Source organism: Haemaphysalis longicornis, unplaced genomic scaffold (assembly GCF_048455015.1).
Source record: "Haemaphysalis longicornis isolate Haplotype H1 unplaced genomic scaffold, Haemaphysalis longicornis Haplotype H1 scaffold_2, whole genome shotgun sequence".
Lineage (NCBI taxonomy): Eukaryota > Metazoa > Arthropoda > Arachnida > Ixodida > Ixodidae > Haemaphysalis > Haemaphysalis longicornis.
The window spans coordinates 262,874,011-262,892,706 of record NW_027526295.1 but is presented as its reverse complement, the minus strand read 5'-3'; the positions used below and the strand labels follow the sequence as shown (position 1 = coordinate 262,892,706).

At 46.7% G+C, this 18,696-nt stretch overlaps 1 protein-coding gene across 5 annotated transcripts in view; it reads right to left on the bottom strand.

Annotated features, from left to right (window-relative positions):
* Su(var)2-10 (E3 SUMO-protein ligase Su(var)2-10) overlaps positions 1-14,822 on the bottom strand; it is an 81,345-nt gene extending 66,523 nt beyond the window's left edge. Inside the window, exons 1-3 of one of the 5 annotated variants that reach the window (XM_077700455.1) lie at positions 14,569-14,818; positions 3,809-3,966; positions 1,526-1,552 (exon numbers count right to left, since the gene is read on the bottom strand). In XM_077700455.1, coding sequence (XP_077556581.1) covers positions 1,526-1,552; positions 3,809-3,966; positions 14,569-14,592 — 209 coding nt within the window. In that variant the 5' untranslated portion in view covers positions 14,593-14,818. Of the gene's footprint in view, positions 1-1,525; positions 1,553-3,808; positions 3,967-14,568 lie in introns of all 5 variants that reach the window. The other 4 variants (XM_077700457.1, XM_077700454.1, XM_077700453.1 and 1 more) reach the window with 4 other exon arrangements.
* Positions 14,823-18,696: the final 3,874 nt, after the last annotated feature.

Here is an 18,696-nt window from a genome sequence, read left to right as displayed (position 1 = left end):
CTCCTACTGAAGTGGGTACTCATGCCAGTGGCCATGAAACCCAAGATGTATTGGCTAAGTTCTGCCTTCATGGACATGGCGCTAGAAAGCTTTTTCTTTAAGTTGATCCACACTTTCAGCTTCTCGGCACAGCACAGGTGCATTTTCGGCTGAAACTGGCCATTTTTCACAGCATGTAGAAGCCTCATCGAACTGGTGTGGTTAGGAGCAAGTGGTGTAACTTTTCCACCATTGCACACACTAAACAGCATTGCCGCAACATTTTCCGGAATGGCAGCACTATTGTGATGCTTAATTTCTAGAGGTCTGCAGCCCAGCAACCTCTAGTGTAGCATTTATAATCAAAGGCAATGCAGGAGCTGAGACCTCACATGAACAACCCTTGGAGAGGTATTATGCAGTCATTTTTGTACAACGTGCCTAATGCATATCTTCGTTACACTTAAATGATTTGTAAACATTATAAGATTTCTTGTGCAGATTAAAGTCTGGAGTCCCTAGGCCACGGTTCAACTACTCTAGGTGCATTTACATGTATTTATTTGGTAGAAAAATCAATATAAAAATGCCGATTCCCTTTCTTCATCTTCCTTGCCAATTTAGTGATGTTTCCTGTGACACGCAGTTTTTCCGAATCGGCTTGACTGCGCTGACTGCACGGCTCATCGATCATAACTGTTAAAAAAACGGACAGCCTGACAGACAGCCGAAGGGTACCGGAAATTGACTGTGAAGTGAAAAATAGGCCCCAACAAGATTTGTGCATAAAGAATGTGCCTCTATTTTGTTTGTTAGTTTTGTTAGTTGAAGTCAAAATAACCCCCCACTTAGGACATGCGCAATCTGTATTTTGGCTTGCGATGCTTCAATGACTTTGCTTCAATAAGGCTGTAAGCTTTAATGGTCTTCAATGCATTTTTTAATGTGTTTTCGAAGTGTCAGCATGTTTGTCTTAGAAAACTTGCAACATCCCAGTTTGATTAAACTTTACGCTCTTATAATCCAAACACAGACAAAAAAATGTGCATTTAAAAAAGAAATCAGTCTCGCACACAATGTGCTGGATCTTCCCCACAATGTTTCCTTTAAGGCATTTTGCAATGCTTGCCTCGAAAGATCTGCTAGGATGTGGGCTTGCCTGTAAGCCCAGAACCGGGGGAAGAAAAGAGTAAGAATTAAGCCCTGCCTTACCGGCACCACACAGCCTTGTGCAAGAATGGGTACGAAATATGCTAGTTTGATCAGGGTATAAGAGTCAGCAAATTTCGTTGCAACGACACGTAATGCCGAGGTCAACATCATGACACACACCCTACCCTCTGATTAAGTTGCTGCTTGACACAAGCGCAAAATCTCAAGTAGGAACCAGCACAAAGCTTCAGTTCCTACAGTCAAGTTCCACATATGCTTTTTTTTTAACGCTCTACACACACGTTTCCTAGACCCAGGTACACAACAAAGAGTTTTAAAAAAATGCAAATGCTTACGAAGGTTTGCTTCAGCAGCCGGAGAACAATATACTTACCGAGACTTGCTTTTATCATTAAGAAGCCTGAAAGATTAAAATTGCATTTTTGAGAAGTTCTAGGTTTTTATTCCTGCCAATGGCTAGACATATGACAGGAAAAAAAATAAAGCAGCCGTTCCAATCGCACAGCCCACCTGCCAGGCTTCATTTTCTACATCAAAATGAGGTCGCCCAAGGCCAACAAACCAGTTATCCACAACCTGCCCCGAAATGGAGTGCATAACTGCAGGAGGTGGTTCCATTTGAAAGGGCCTCAATAAGCAGCCATCCACGCGTATTGTGAATGTGCAAGCACTTCAGCTTTGCTGCTTCCCCGCACCGCAGAGCTCTGCCTGTGCTCACTCTTACACCGGACTTGTACGGCATCAGCACTTCACTACGGTGCACCTAGTCACGTACTTTCCAGGATTGATGAAACAGCGGACCATTTTTGTACAGGAAGCTTTATGCGAGCACGAAGACAGTGCTATGACCACCAGCGTCAGCAGTGAAGACCAAGTCAACGCAAGTACTCCTCGCTACCGTGGGCTTTACTTGCATCAGTCATAGGAACCATATTCCGGCACTTGTGGAGTTGACATGGAAAGGCAGCGGTCATGGAGCCGTCAAGGCTGACCAAGCCCCCAGTTCGTTTGCCCACTGGGGTATGTCGATTCATGTACGAGTGACTACTGGGACACAGCTCCCGTTAAGATCCACGCTAACACTCCCTCACTCTCAGAGGTGGGCACTCCGGAGAAGCTGCTGCTTCTTGACATGTGCTAACGAGCCCTATTGAAGCCCTATTGAGCCTGCCTATTGTCCGGCAAAAGTGCCAGCAAGGTACCGCCATCTCATTTGGTGGAAAGTGCACTCCTCTTCTCAACAGGAGCACCCAGACACGGCTGGTGCTTGCCCATTGTCCAGCAGGAGTGCCGACGGAAGGGGTAGAACTAGCCTCCATTGGATCCAGGGTCACGTGGGCTACGGTGCTTTCCCACATGTGGCCCACATCCTAGAGGATGGACGTGGTCGCATCCATGCTATTCCAACCGTCCACTCTTCCGGAGTAGTGGTTTGGGGAGTCCGAGGTGACTCTTTGCTAGTTCCTCTTTGATTTACGCGCTCCAAGCAGCAGCGGTGCTGGGCGAGCAAAACACTCCTCCCCCTCTCACTGTTTTTCCCACTGCGCCTCTTCCCGGCGCGACTTCAGGCGCGCATGCGCGACAGTGGGATAACGGTTGCCGCAGCTCCGGAGCAACAGCGGTGACAGTGGTGACAGCGGCGGCGGTGCGCGAGGGAAGTTGCGGGGCTCGCGTGCGAGTCGTAACATAGTAGAAATATTGTGTCAGGGTTCTGAAGACCACAGAAGAGCGGTTATATGCCCCATGCACAGGAAGGAAGCGCAGCAAGAAGTGATTTTGCTTCGTGTTAGCAAAAGGTGAGACACTCGTTCGCGAAGCGTGAATTTAATCTGAACGATAGCGCTGGTGTCGTTAGCTGTACAACTATGTGTACCGTGTTCGATGTCAACTTATGCTATGCCGTGTCGAACATCAGTGCTTATCACGGCACGTTGCGTTTGTGCTCGGTCGTATTTTCATAACATGAATAAAGTGTTGAAGTGCGATTTCGGCTGCCGTCTTACTGTCCCAGCTGCCTACGTACGCCTGCGTGGAGGCGCGCCGGTCTCAGCGAGGCCTAGCGGGCGGCGCGAAGGGCGCGGGGCTAGCGGGGGGAGGGAAGCGAGGGGAGGAAAGCATCAGCACCTCTCCCCCATTTTGCGCCTCCTCGCAGTGTTGTCATGACAAATAGTACGCCTCCAAGCTCAAGATGGCGGCGACGTTGCTATGGCAATTACAACTCACTTTTGCCCACCCAGGCTCGCCAGGGGAGGATTTGGCGCTACGACCACAATTACCCGGGACGCTGGGTTGAAGGCTAAGATGCCGCGGACTGGTTTGGGCGAGTTGGCACATGGCGAAGTCTTAAAGTGCACCACAAGATGAGGGACAAACAACACGAAGAAGACACTTCTCCAGCGGCAGCAAACAAGCACAATCACGAATCAGCGGCTCTGTTGCGATGACAGTCGCCACGTTAGCAATCACACCCCCATTCAAATGAGTTTTTTCGCTCTGGAAAAAAAGAGGTTATCCTGGTTGCGCCCTTCCCAGTGGCTGCAACGCCAGCGGCTCTCTGTGATATGCGCACAAGCTTGTCACCAATACAGTCGCTCGCTCTCTGCGAGTGTTCTGACACAGCGTGTGCCAGCACGTCAAGCAGAGCAGAGGCACTCACTTGTGCAGTTCCCGGATCTTCATAAAGATGGGTGTGGAGTGGACACGCAGAAGCTCGAGGGCCCGCAGCTGAAGCTCACACTTCTTGCCTGACTTGTTCCGGCCGGCGTATCCCAGTAACACTTGAAGCTCTGACACTCGGAAATTCAGTATCATTTGCTGAAAGCAGGAAGGGGAAGACCATGCAGCAGTTAACGCACAAGTCTTGCAAGCACCCACTCGAGCAAGCCCTGTGCAAGATTTGTGTTAGCTGAGCCCACACACAGTGTCGCGTCCAGCTCTCTATATCCGAAGATCTCCACATTCTCCTAACCAACTAAGCAGATACGGAACGAGAAAGCAAATTACCCATACGCGTAACGAGCGCACAGTTGCACTACTGTTCCCCTAACCCTAAACTACAGTACGAACAGTGTTCGGCAATTTTTCACGCGCCACAGTAAAATGGCCTCATCCTTACAAGGGCGACCTAGTTATGGCCGATTCCACTTGAAGGCAATCAAATTACTGCTAATCTCTAGTAGATTCTCATGGCATAATTAGGTAGTTCTACAGGACCACAATACTCTTGAGATGAACATTTCACAATTTTTTTTCTAGAATAGTTTGCCACCTGGCTTATCACATACATTCACACTAACACAAGCTAAAATATTCACGGTGCAAGAACATTTGCTCATGGGTTGCGAAACTATAGTTTATAGGAATTGAAATGGTCCTGATTCGTTTCCCATTGTGTTTTTTCCTCCTCATCACTCATATAAATAAGAGCCTTGGCCACTGGTCCTTGCTAGGCCTATGTTTAGGCTTAATATTGCTAGCTGCCTTAACCGTTTGCGGTCCGTTGTTGGGCACTGCCTGACGTGGGAGTCCCAAGGTTAAATTTCGTGGCCTTTTTTCACTGTGATGTGGCCACATTCTTTGTATACATGATGCAACATCTTTTGAGATACAAGTAAACTTTGTTTTATTAAGTTTTCTTCCTTTGCACTAGGGTGCAGCAAAATCAGTACAGTCTTTCTGAATCCCACATGCGCACTGTTAGCTGGCAAGCATGTCGCTTCCTCATCGCGTGCATTCTACGGGGGTGCACTTGGCAAAAGTGATAATGACTTCAGTGAGGAGGAGGACTGCATGCTTCCATCAGTTAGTGACGACGGTGATTCGAAAGAAGCAAGTGACAAAGACCACGACGACGGTAGAGGCAGCAACAGGTGGATCATTACTCTGTGAGCTACGCATTTTGTCGAAAGACAATGAAATGGTGGTGAAAGTTATTTTTCTGGCATCTAGACGTTTTCATTGCCCATAGTTTTGTTTAGAGGTGCACAGCTCCAGAATCATGGTGAAAAAGAGCAGGGAAACCTGCAGTACCGCCGCAACCTCATCTAACATCCGGTGGGTGATCTGAGGGCTCGAGCCCAAAATCGAGGCCCGTCGTCACGTATGGGGTACGAGTAATGACTAGATGGGACGATCCATTTTATCTACAAGTTCCCAGGTCGAAGCAGCAAGAACATTTGTAGCTGCAGAAAAACAACAGGAGCCAGGAGGGGAAACTATGTTGTTCTGCAAAACCTGCAGTAAAAACCTTGGCCTGCACCCAGGAGATGCTGCCAGCGGTATCACATGCTGCTCAAATTTTGGTAAAGGAGTTGCAAGCAGAATGCAAAAGAAAAATTACACCATCTTCCCATAGGGGAACCCTGAGTAGTATGCGAAGCAGCCATGGGGTCGACTGAAGTTCCCATTAGTTTTCAGTTCATCGTTTCCGTTGACGTTCAGCCTCCCGTGCCTTCGTTCTATCAGTAGCTTCTTGACGTAGTTTGAATGAGCGAAGGACATAAGGCGCGTTCGTAGCACATGCTCCCGTCTCGGTTTGTAGCGCAGTGGGAAGAGCGCCACGTACCTCCCGTTGCGGCCAGAGAGTCGTGGGATCGAAACCGGGCGCCGCCAAACTATTTCTTTTTATAGTGGACTGCGCTGATGTCAGCCCAAACGCTGACGGGGCTGAAGAGACGCACATGAGTAGAGTGCAGACGGCAGACAACGACAACGAGGGGGGGAAGGACACAGCCCCAAGCATGAGATGCTCCGCATCTAAAAACAAATATCCTGTGAGCTTTTCTTGCACAGTTCAGCATGTGTACCTCGCGAGAAAAAAATTTGCAAAGATATCACAGGTGATGCGCAATTTCCGGTGGCTGCAATTTTTTCCAAATTTAGGGCTTTGTGCACGGCAAGGTTTGATCGTTTCGACTAAAATTTGTTTTAAAACAAAAACTACACCAAAATGACAAACAGGTCAAAACAAATTGTGTTTTGCCATGAACAAAAAAATTTAAAAACAATGTGAAGTTGCAACAGATGCCAGATCTCCATATCTGTAATTGCGACCAGGGTGCCGAACCGGAACCGAACCAAAAACCGAAACCGAACACGAATATTTGCCCCGAACCGGAACCGAACTGAACCCTTACTTTTTCCGCCATTTTAGAACTAAACCCGAACCGGAACAAACCAAAAGAACAAACGGTTTGAGTGAACGGAAAAATACAGAGTCGGTCGGACCAACCTCGATATTTTTGAGGTCCTTGGCATTTGAAAATTTTGTGGCACTCTCCTTTTCAACCAAACAGAAAATTTAGTCTCACCAAAAAAGCCCGGAAGTTTCTGAGGATGACAACCTAAATGCTACAAAATGTCCTTTATGCACGTATTGCACTGTTATGTTGTTTCTAGAGTACATCTCTCCCTGAAGATAGTAAACAATTGCCTAACACATATTTTGTATTCATCCAAGAGTTTACAAAAACTTTTTTATGAAGTATGACAAGGAAGCAACCAAACTGAAAGAAAAAAAAAGAGTAATCAACTGGTTTGATGCAAAGGAAATCCGACAGCGTTCTTTAATACCTTTTCTCCCTTTGTACTACCGTTTTGCAGCCTTGAAGTACTGGCGACCACTACCGCTGCTTGTGAACTCACTAAGCTACTATCTTCACTAGAACCTAATCGCTGCCACCTGCCACTGAAGCATCATTACAAAGTTGCTATCGCCGGTGTTTTGCCATACTGCTAGCAGGTGGAAGGAGGGAGGAATAAAATTTCTCTAAACGCCACCTGCCACGTTTGACAGGGAGAGGCTGACACCGAAGACGGAGACTTGCGAAAAGCAAGAACGCCAGTGTGTTCAAGGTTTCGGCGCACGTTAATAATCCCCAGGTAGTCAAAATTTTTTCGGAGCCCTCCACTACGTCGCGCCTCATAACCTGTGTAGTTTTGGCCCGTTAGACACCATAATCATTAGTTTTCGACATCTAGCACTGCTAATGCTCCCAAGCTAAAGATATAACACAGTTGGAACTGCAGGTACATAAACATAGCAGACCAATCAATTTTCAATGCGAGAGCATTTGCCTCATCAAGAGAAAATATGCACGCGTGTGCGTGCGCGTGTGTCAGTCTTGTAGAGCTATCACTCTGGTTTTGGAATCGCTCTGGATTCATCAGACTTTTTCGAGACTCCGGAATGGAATAAAAATGTAGCGCCAACAAGGCTTCGAGGAATGAAACTGGAATGGAATTAGGCGCCTTTACCCTGGAATAGAATGGGAATGGGATGGGCTCAGTCCTTGAACTAGCTGTGTCGACCTTGAGCTGCAACGGACAACCAAGCTGGTTGTGGAACCAGCATCACAGCAACCCAAGCGGACATTCACTGTCTGTAGTTTTTCGGCGGCTGCTGTGAACTCGTGGATGGAAGTGGTGGCTCCCAGTGAATCCGCCAAAAAAGAAGCTCTAGACAGGTAAACTTTTTCCGTCACCCAAGGTGTGCCAAAGTGACTGACTGCTCCGCGGGACTACTGTCGCACTCCGCAGCCTCGCAATCATCAAAACCCAGAGTAGCAAGCACGGCCACCCTCCCTTTGCTATGTAAATTCTAACCTCTGATGCTGTGGATCGCATCTGCCTACCCACAGAAGAGGCTGCCCAAGGATGCATTATTTGGAGACAAGGTGAGGCCTGTCACTAGTCAGCAATCAAAGTGGATGGAGCACAAAGCGGCACAGCGACGACTACACAAAGCCATTGTTGTTGTTTTCCTAAACAAACCAACTGCGGTCTATGAAAATGCAAGTTTATGAGCAAACAATGAAATTAAACTTAATTGTATTAATGAACTAAAATAAATTATAAACTAGAGACCATAAAGAGTAATGCTTTCACACACGCACATAAGCAGCCTTAACTGTCCCTGCAAACCTGTTGTTTCGCATGAGTTAGTGTCGCAATCATTGGCCTCCCATGGAAAATATTTTGCAGTATGTTGTACAGTGAACTTGGCCAAGTCAATATTTACAAAAAAAAAAAAAAAAAGCATACATCATGAATTTGTTTTTCTACCGACCTGACAAGAGAAACGAAGAATTTTTTTTTTTATCCGAATCCGTTTGAATCAGTTCTAACCAGTTAGAATTGGAACAAAATGGTGCTCCAAAACTGAACCTGGAACCGAAACGGAAAGGCTTGAACCTAAACCCAACTGAACCCAAAAAAATTTCGGTTTGACACCCCGATTGTGAACAACTTGTGACAGGTAATGTCAACCAGATATTTATAAACATATCTCTAAAATATATCTTGTCTACAAAAATATAAATATGCATAAAAAAATATTGACTGCAGTGCTTTTCCTAAAAATGTGTAACTTCGAAAATAAAAAAAAACTGCCTCGATTTCCTTCAAAATTGGGGGAAAAAGGGTCAACGATACTGCTGAAGAACATGCTGCATCATTTTGTTTACACCGAAGTTATATGCGGCTAAAAGCACGCATTCGAGACATGTCTTCGTGCCGTAAGATCCGCTACTGCCACTGCTTTTCTGGCTTCGCACTTTGATAGAGAGGTGTCCGTTTGCACTCTAAGGCCACACCAGGGACTTTTCAACCGTTTACATCCTTTAAAAAAAAAAGAAATCCACGTTTTTACTCTTGTATTTGCAGTGTTTCACTGAATAGGCACTACCACAGGTACGCATGGCGAAGACCCGCCAAAAAAGAGCGCCTTTGCGGCCGTAAGTTTTCTTTTAGCAAAAAACAAAAGGCAGGTTAACAAAACAAAGAGGTTTCTCAATGTGATGACTGCTGCAACTGACCCAGTGCCGGGTGGGTGCATCAAAGGGGGTGCAATGATAACTACCTACAGTGAAAAACTCCTTGCCTCTCCTCAACAAGCACATTTCTGCAGGCGACGAAAGTTGGGCGCATCAACAAGGCAATAACCGAGGGTACCGAAATGCAGACTGAAAAATCCAATATGATAGCGAGCTTCTGCACATGGACAACCATGATGCCAGCAGCGGCTGGGAGGTGCCACTAATGCGTGAACTAATCGTGAGGCTGGGTAAAGGGTCGATTGTAATAAAGCACCTAACATGTTCAACTGTCTAGAATTAGTTTTGTAGTCTTGATGATGCAGCCCTGTGTATTTTCCGGTTGCATAACACAACAGCATGAGGGGCCTTTCATATGCCCCTAACAAGAAATTTGGTGAGCTGTGTTTGAATGCGCGAACGTCTAAGTTGTAACGCATCAGTTATAAGCATTTTACTTCAATTTTATGGTTATGGTCATGTCTTCTTAGATGCTTGAAAAGAAAAGAAAAATGGTTTTGATTACCAGCCCCGTCACCCAGCAAATTACCAGGCGCCTGTGTTATGTCCCTTTATTCATGCCAAAACGCTCACGCCTACGACCTATTCTGTCAGTTTACTCCAGCTGCGACCAGAACTCGGTTATAACTAAATTGCACACTGGGGTTTCACACACTGTAGGCGTGTCCTGGTAAATGTCCGCGTTTTTCCGCCATCAAAATCAGACAGTTTTTTTTAATTTGTATTATTTCAACAAGTGCTCCCTTTTTAAACAAGTTCCTTTTTAACACGTGGCCGGCGCAAGGTCAGTTACGGCAGCTGACACACCAAGAACTCTTTTATTACCCTGCTTTTTGATTTTGCTAAAAGAAATATTACGTCCACAAATGCGCACGTTTTGACACATCTTTTCCACAGGAGTAGCTATGCTGGTGCTTTTTCAGTGAAACATTGCTAATAGGAAAGATTAAAAATGCGGATTTCTCTTTTAGAAGGACGTAAAAAAAAGTTGAAAAGTCCCTGGTGTCGCCTTAGAATGCGAACACACTTTTTTGATCAAAATGTGAAGCCAGAAAAGCAATGGCAGTAGCGGACCTTACGGCACGGAGACTCGTCTCGAACACGCGATTTCAGCCGCACATAACTTCGATACTACCAAAATGATGCAACATGTTTTTCAGCGGCATTTTTGACCATCTTGAGGAGTCTCTTTTCCCCAATTTTAAAGTAAATTTTAGCTAGGTATTTTTAGAAAAAGCACAGCAGTCAAATCTTTTTTTGCGTATACAGTGAACTCCTGACTGAGTCAGTGAACTCCTGACTTAACTGAGTTCGTCTTAAACGAACTCAGTTATATCAAATTATTGCTTATGCCGAACAATGTGGGAACATTTGTTTGGTTTTCCATACACCCCTTCAAAAAAAAAAGGACACCACCCAGTGCAAACAAAAATGTACTGACATTTCAGTTTCCAGCAAGGAACCCTTGTTCACAATGAATGCATCACCAGAAGTGGGTCATTTAAATGGGCTCCAGCAATCGCTGCAAAAAGCATGCATAGATCGGGTTTAGATTTAAGTTGTTACGGTTGACTGTGTTAGATGCGGCCTGAATGATTAGTGATTCCAGATGTAACCGTGATGCTGTCATTTTTTCTGTAGCAAAGATTCTTGCGTTGTCCCAAATAAATCTAGTGGTCATTCATGACGGTGTGTTCAGCTAAAGCACTGTTGTGGATACTCTTACCCATTACATTGCGGGGGGTGCTGCTGCATATGATTTTTGTAATTGGCTGATTCTTTGATATAAACACCGCTGCAGTCTGCGCAAGGTACCTCACATAGGTTGTATTGACTGGCGAGGCACGCATGCAGGCAACCATGTTAATGCACCCACGGCCGGGCTGGAGGAGCGGCGGGCGCGCACTTTCATACGGCCTGCGCTTCGGGTATAGTTCCCACCTTTGACCGCCGCTAGTTCGTGTCGCTGCGGACCAACCCTCGCCGGTTGACCTACAGCACGCGCGGCGCGCGCGCACTTGCCGCAGCTCTAGCCCTGCCGTGGCTACACGCGATACCTGTCCGTGTAAATTTACATGTGCGTCATTAAAATAGGCGACTCCTCCCCCCTTCTGAATTTTCGGTCTAATTGGGTCAAACAGCCTAACATTATCACTCGGAAGCGCCTAATCAAAAAATTGAAAGAAACATTTTAACACGGGGCACATGAAGAAAAATATGCGAGGCCTTCATATCTTATCAGCGACTGTATTATATGAAAATGGTGAGACAGGCAAATAAACACGGCACTTTCCGTGACTGAAATATCATTTCTTATTTTTTATTTTTCCTTTCGGATGATGTCTTGGTTTGCACACGCACAGGGCACGACCAGTGACGCGAATGATTTCCCGTCGAGGGAGATAGGGTTATCGCTTAGCTAAACGTGATTCTGCTATTCACGCTCCGGTCGGGCTGAGCGGACCGCCGGCAGCGAAGCGCACTGTCAAAAACACACAGCTGCTCGGCCAGAGGCGATGCGTCGACTAACAGAAAGGCGGGTTGGAAGGGCAGAGGGTTGGTTCGAAGCGCCCCCACTGTAAAGAATCTGCTGTATTGGTTCCTTCTTGGGTGCGCAGGCCGTATGAAAGTGCGCGCTCGCCGCTGCTCCAGTCCGGCCGTGATGCACCGTCACTGGTTACCTCAGGCTGCACGGGATGGCGGTACTTGTCCATGCTTGATTGATTGTAGGGTTTAACGCGCCGACGCAACGCAGGCGATGAGGCGCGCCGTAGTGGAGGGCTCCGGATTAATTTTGACCACCTGGGGAACTTTATCGTGCGCCGAAATCTCGAACACACGGGCGTTTTTGCTTTTCGCCTCCATCAGAAAAGCGGCCGCCGCGGCTGGGAATCGAACCCGCGACCTCGTGCTCAGCAGCGCAACGCCTTAGCCACTGAGCCACCGCGGCGGGTACTTGTCCATGCTAAGCACACTGTATGTTAGACGTTCCAAACTCTACCCTGCCAAACGCGAAGTGATGCGTCGACTCCAATATAAGTGCGATTCATTACATCTCTGTTGACACCACCAATGAGAATCAAATTAAAACGGAGCAGATGAAGCGTGCCGGTGTGTGTGTGTGTGTATTTTTTCTGCAGAATGAGGGCAGTGGCACAAACCGCACCATGTCCGCGGCCGTTTCCAGTGTTGCCAAACGAAGAAATTGGCAGCTCAACCTTTCGGTGAATAGCATCTATACAACACCGGGGAAACACTTCTTCGGTCCTCGACTCATGAGCTGATTGCGCATCTTTTTGGCTGGAACCTGTGCCACCTCCATGTCATACTCCTGTAGAACACATGCCAAACATTCGCTTGCTCCGGAGCCCGCTTCATCGAGGTGAGGAGGCACATCCACTTGTCCCCGTCTTGCCAGTTGGCGTTCCATTGCGCTTATGAAGTGCCTGGGGTATCCGCAGTTACTGAGGTCATCCTGTACCTTTGCCGTGTCCACCGCTGCATCCTTGGGCTTTGAGCACAATCTTGTAGCACACTGCAGCAGCGTGTTAATAACAGCCCTCTTGTGGGAGGCGGGGTGCACAGAGCTGAAGTTCACATAGCGAGCGGCCTGTGTGTCTATCGTTACGGTACACACTGAAGAAGCCTCCAGCCCTGCCAAGACATGAGGAAGTCCAGGAAAGGAAGTTTGCCATCCACCTCCTCTTCTAAGGTGAACTGAACGGCACGTTCCGGACTGTTCAGAGGGGCCAGCAAGCTGTTCGCATCTTTTTGAACGATGCAAAAACAACCGTCGGGATAGCAGAGGAACACTTTCAGGTGAAGAGCAAAGGAGGCTAGCGCCTGCGCTTCCATGGTGACATTCGCCACCGTGAACAACATACCCCGCACCCATTGGAGTCCGTGTTGAGGCAACACCTGTATAAATTTGCATATTGCTGTAGTACAAACTTGCGTACTGCCTTATTTTTATTATTTCAGCATTTGTAGATATTTTTTTCATATATCCCTGTCTGTAACCAATGAAACTTCAGGCCTGAAGTACCATTCTCCTCATGAATGCCCTTTATGCTATGATGGTGCCCGAAATAAAATGTTTTAGAAACACTATACAACGACTCCGAAACACATTGGTGTGTTTCAGAAATTAAGAAATGTGTAGTATCTCGCAAAGTTTGACGCGGCAAAACGCCAGGCGACAGCTAGACGCAATCACACGGAGAGGGACGCGCTTCGAGGATGCCGGGCAATTCCAACTAGCACAAGACGCTGCTCGAAATACGTTTGACCGCGGAATAAACTAGATAAGGACCAAAGCAAGCAGTTTTTATTTCGATAGTAATCCCCAATTATAGGTTTACAGTAAATAAAAATGTTTTAGAAACGCTATACAACGACTCCGAAACACATTGGTGTGTTTCAGAAATTAAGAAATGTGTAGTATCTCGCAAAGTTTACCGCGGCAAAACGCCAGGCGACAGCTAGACGCAATCACACGGAGAGGGACGCGCTTCAAGGATGCCGGGCAATTCCAAATAGCACAAGGCGCTGCTCGAAATACGTTTGACCGCGGAATAAACTAGATAAGGACCAAAGCAAGCAGTTTTTATTTCGATAGTAATCCCCAATTATAGGTTTACAGTTTTCTGCCATACTACCAAGAATGACAGATGCACGAGCAAGGGGTTCAACGCTGCCGGAAATTTTCCGCCGTGACTGCTGCGCCAACACCGCGGGCGCCTCATAATGGACGACAAGGAAGGAAGGGCCCGCTCAACACAGTGCTTTGAAAACTATGCGATGCAAGAGCAAATAAATGTTAACCCAAAAGCACTGTTCACTGCAAGTCCAGCCTGCCAATGAAATAGGTTCTTACAGCTTAGCTTCGATGCGGTGGAAAAGGAACGAAACGCTGTCACTCGAGACGTTCCTCGCGATTCCTGCATCGGTTGAAACGTCTGTGAACGTACTAAAAGTCGACGAAACGGACAGTAATGTGCCATGCATCTGGCTCATACGTCGTGTTTCGTGAGTACTGCGAACGCGGAAGACGCGCACGCCTTCAAAAGGTCAACACTGTCCGATCCTTCACTACGGCGGCAACGACCAGCTCAGCGACGCTCACCTTTGGTACATATCCTATAAGACAGCAAGCTCTAATGCAAAACTCATCCATGTTTACGCACTAATAACGCTCTTCAACAGTTTCATTATGGTATTTTTGTCGCACCCGCGAAACAAACATGTTCGTTTTTCATCTCGTCGGGTGAAATGGCGTCAAGTGCTTGGCCGAAAGAAATGCAACGAACGCGTACACAACTGTCACTAGCTACTGATATCGTCGGAATTTCATGGTACAACATAGAGGTCACAAATAAATGACAACCTATAAGCTGCCAAAAATTATTTCTGAAGTTTCAGTCGTCTGTACAGCTAAGCCTATCAAGCTCTGGGTCCGTTATAGAACACTGAGGTGTGCTCGTAATTTCCAACGCCGACGGCACATGTAGCAAGATATTGAAGATTGATATGAATCACTGCAGCAAGCCTTGCAATACCGAATAATAGGAAAGGGGTAACTTACCCGATATTCTTCCATGTCCGACATCGCGAATTTAGACCATTATACACCAAAAACCAGCAATACAAAACAAACAAAAACCAAAGCACCAATACCAAAGCCCGTTTGCCGACCCAAGCGCCACCTATGCCGTGGAGAGATAGAGTAATTATAGAGTACTAGAATATTCTAGTACATTCTAGCCAGTACAATGCATTCTAGCTGTTCTAGCCGTACGCTGTCACATAGAAGCTGTCAACAATTGTCCACCGCTGTCCTGGCTCGCTGTCATTGGTGCGCAAGGATAAATATATGGATGGCAAAGAGAGGCAGCTAAACTGACTGACGTAGAATTTAGAAATAAAGAAATACTGCTGCACAGGCGGCACGAATTTAAGCCATCAACACAATTCCAGGCTAACAAGGCTTATTTACAATATTTTACCTACAAATCTTATGAGCAAGTTCTTAGTCAAACAGGGGTCCAGAAAAGCTGCAGAAAACACCGCCCACGGTTTTTCAGGTTTTCCACAAACATGCCACAAACCCAAACCAAAACACAAACGACCGACTGGTGCACCACCTCTCTTCTGAATTCGAAACATTTTTAAACTGAATAAACCGCCAATTCAAATTGCAACCGCTGCAACTGCCGTACGCGTAGATGGTTTAGTCGGTTTAGTCAGTTTAGCTATTCTGTGGGTTTATCCGCAACCATAGCCAAAAGAAACTGCTTCTTTGGTTTCTTTTATATGTGGCTGCAATGGTCCTCGCGGTTTGCTGAGCGGAGACATGGAAAATAGAAAGCGGGGAGAACTGCTTGCGGTGACTTTGTTTCTGCTTGGAAACATAAAGGAAAGAAAAATTCTGTGCCTGTCGAGCGAAAAAAAGAGTAAAATTTTCGTCGGAAGGCGGCTGTTGGGCTGAAATATTTGGTTTGGCCTTCAGTTCCGCTCACTGTCAGGCTAGTTGGTGTAACGTTCTTTTGAAGGGAAGTTGCGCTGGGTATGCTCACAAAGACGGACACAGAAAAAGACCACTTTCACGTGGCGACGTCGTACTAACACCCATGGGCGTCATGGGGGTGCAAAAGAGGCACTTGCACCCCCCCCCCCCCCCCCCACCCGCCAACTCTTCCTCAACCCCGCTGCTCCATTCGTGCTTGCTTCCTTTTCCGCTCAAATTGGTGAACAGAAACTTGAATTCCTGAATGTTCATAGCAAACCCAACATCAAAACAAGAGGAGGAAGGAGGGGGTGCTTTGGGTGGGATTTCTTCAGCGGGAAGGCAACTAAGCACCCCTGGATGCATTTACTGCGCAAATTCTGCCCCTGGCTTTTTTCTTGAAAAAACAGCCTTTTTTAAGGACGAATTCTGGGCCTACCTTGTCCATCCCCGGATTAGCTATGCCTCGCTTATTTATGGACAACCCCCCTCCCTAGCAGGTGCTGAGCCTCTCAAGGGTCGTGTCAAATGTATTCAAAAGGCTGGCTTCTTCTGTGCGTTTCTGGTCAGAAGCTGCTGCTTGGAATCGGAACGTACACTTACTTTTTCTGCCCAGCTTTCCTAGAACTGCAAGGCCATGACTGCAAGGAACGAGGTTCCAGTGAATATGATAACCCATTCCGACTCCGCGAGCCCTCACCGTGTTTAGCATGAAAGGCTAGATGGATCTTTCAGCATAAGCACAATAAATGCATCCATTCATTTCAGGGTGCTGAGATACACGCTCTTTGTTTTTAAACTCGAGCTTCAGCTTTTGGGTGTGCGCTCAAAAGCATTTGCTGAATGTCACGGTTGAAACTCTTTCGGCCCTACCTACCACATCTCAAAGTTCAAAGCTTCTGAATTTATTTCAAAAGTACAACAGTACGTGTTGCATATTGTAGGTCCTCCGTAAGTAGGCTGGTGAGTTCGTTGCGTCATCTGAAGTCGTATTTGCGACTCCTGTTCGAAAAGCGAAGAATTCATGCCTCCCATCTTTTTGCTCTGCTGCTAGGTGCCAGCGACAGGTGAAATCGGCTGGGGTCTCTGGATGCGCCTTTGCTGCTGAGGCAGACACACATCCAGGCACCCCGGGATCGGCACCGCCAGCATTCAGCCGTTCAGCTGTAGTGGTGTCAAAAACTCAATCTTTCTAATATAAGCCAGTCATGGCCATAACGTGCACATCGTAGGGTAGACAGAACAGCTGACTGATTATAATGTTTAACGCACCAACACTACACAGGCAATGAGGCATGCCATAATAGAGGGCTTCAGATTAATTTAGACCACCTGGGGACCTTTAATGTGAGCTGAAATTTCGAACACACGGGCGTTTTCCCTTTGCCTCCATCAGGAAAGCGGCCACCACAGCCGGGAATCGAACCCACATCTTTGGGCTCAGCAGCACAATGCCTCAACCACTGAGCCACCGCAGCAGGTAAAGAGAATGCCATTGGCACTCAGTGTTCACAGAGCAGGAAGATAAAAGTCCGGCTATAGCACCTCACGGCCTCCGCGTGCCAAAATGTGTGAGCATCCTGGACAAGCGTGAAGACAAGCTTTTAGACAAGCGTTTAGTCACGTTTTAGACAAGCGTGAAGCTTGTGGGAGCTGTTGTAGACAAGTATGAAGCTCGTAGATTTTAGCTTTTTGGAAATCTAAAAGTAGCGCGAAGAGAGAACATTTCGAGCTTGTTGACGATCCCGAACCCGAAGATATTTCTACCACCATTGCAGCACCTGAGCAGCCTTCACCATCGCAGGACTGTTAACACATCACTTCGACCTCAAATCATACCTCGCAGGAAAGCTCCATCAGACCCATAAGCCTCACCCTAGTCTTTTGCATTCAAAACCTTGGGTACACCCACTTTTTGGGCAATCACCGATTTTTTGATTAATCACCAATTATTCACAGATTTTTTTTAATTATTATTATTACTTGATGCAAATCTCCTTGTTCCGCGTAACCCTGCCTCTAACACAGCCCATGAAATTGGCCTGTTACGTGTGATGTCTTGCTTATTGAATGAATTATTAAATTAAGTTTTTTCTAAGCCTATACTCGGTAAAGCATATTTAGAATAGCTTCATCGAAAGCTGCACATTTTTAGCTTTAATCCTGGGCACCCATTGGGTTCACACCAAGAGATGGAGAGAACTAGCGAACAAGTCTCTTCATTGGAAGCGTCCAGAACATGGCACCTCGTACCTTCAAGGCAAAGGCCTCCACTCTGGCAGACCACCTGACCTTCATCGGTAGACCCCATCACCGCTCCCTCCTTGCATTTCTTCACGAAACGGGAGTTAATCTATACTTGTGACAGTATTTATGCCGATGGCATACTGTCGCAATAAAAAAAAGTCTGGCGATATTGGGGGAGCTAGAGCTAGGTGTTCTACATATTAAGAATGCATGGGTAGACTAAAATAGTATACACCTTCCTAGTTTATTGTTCAGTTTAGAGGTGCAGCAGCACATGCTGTTTTCTGATTGAAACAACAAGCGGGCAGAGAAAAAAAAACCGGAGGAAGGCTTTACGCACCTACGTTTTGAGAACCAGGAGACAGCAGGACAGCTTGGCACAGAATTTAGTGTGCTGCAAATCATTTCACGCATACTAAAGGCCGGCCAAACCCAGAAATGCGGGATACTCGTATACCATCTTCATCCCTTACTTCGACTCTGCGCAAGATGAAAAATTTGGAGACACCCCCGCACTTGTTTTACTTTTATTGCATCACCTAAAGGTGCCGTTGGTATGAGCAAGATTGAAAAACGAAGCAATGCGAGTCAGTTATGAGAAATACTACAATTTGACAACTTTGACTGTGAAGCTAAACTTTGGTGAAGATTGTGAAAGAATATGAACTTCAATGAATACCCCATGGATTTCTTGGCATTCGCCGAGGAGACACATCCCGATATCAACTCGCTGTGGTGGCTCAGTGGCTAAGGCGTGGGTAAGGACGCAGGTTCGATCGTGTCCGCGGTGGCTTCTTTACTGATGGAGGTGAGGAGAGAAAGGTGCGCCTCATAGCCCATGCGTAGCTCCGGAGCGTTACACCCCACAACTAATAAATTACATCCCCATGACAGTCACGCTTTTCAAACGGCCATCATACTCCCCGCAACATTTCCTGATTGAGAATTCGTTTAACGTTA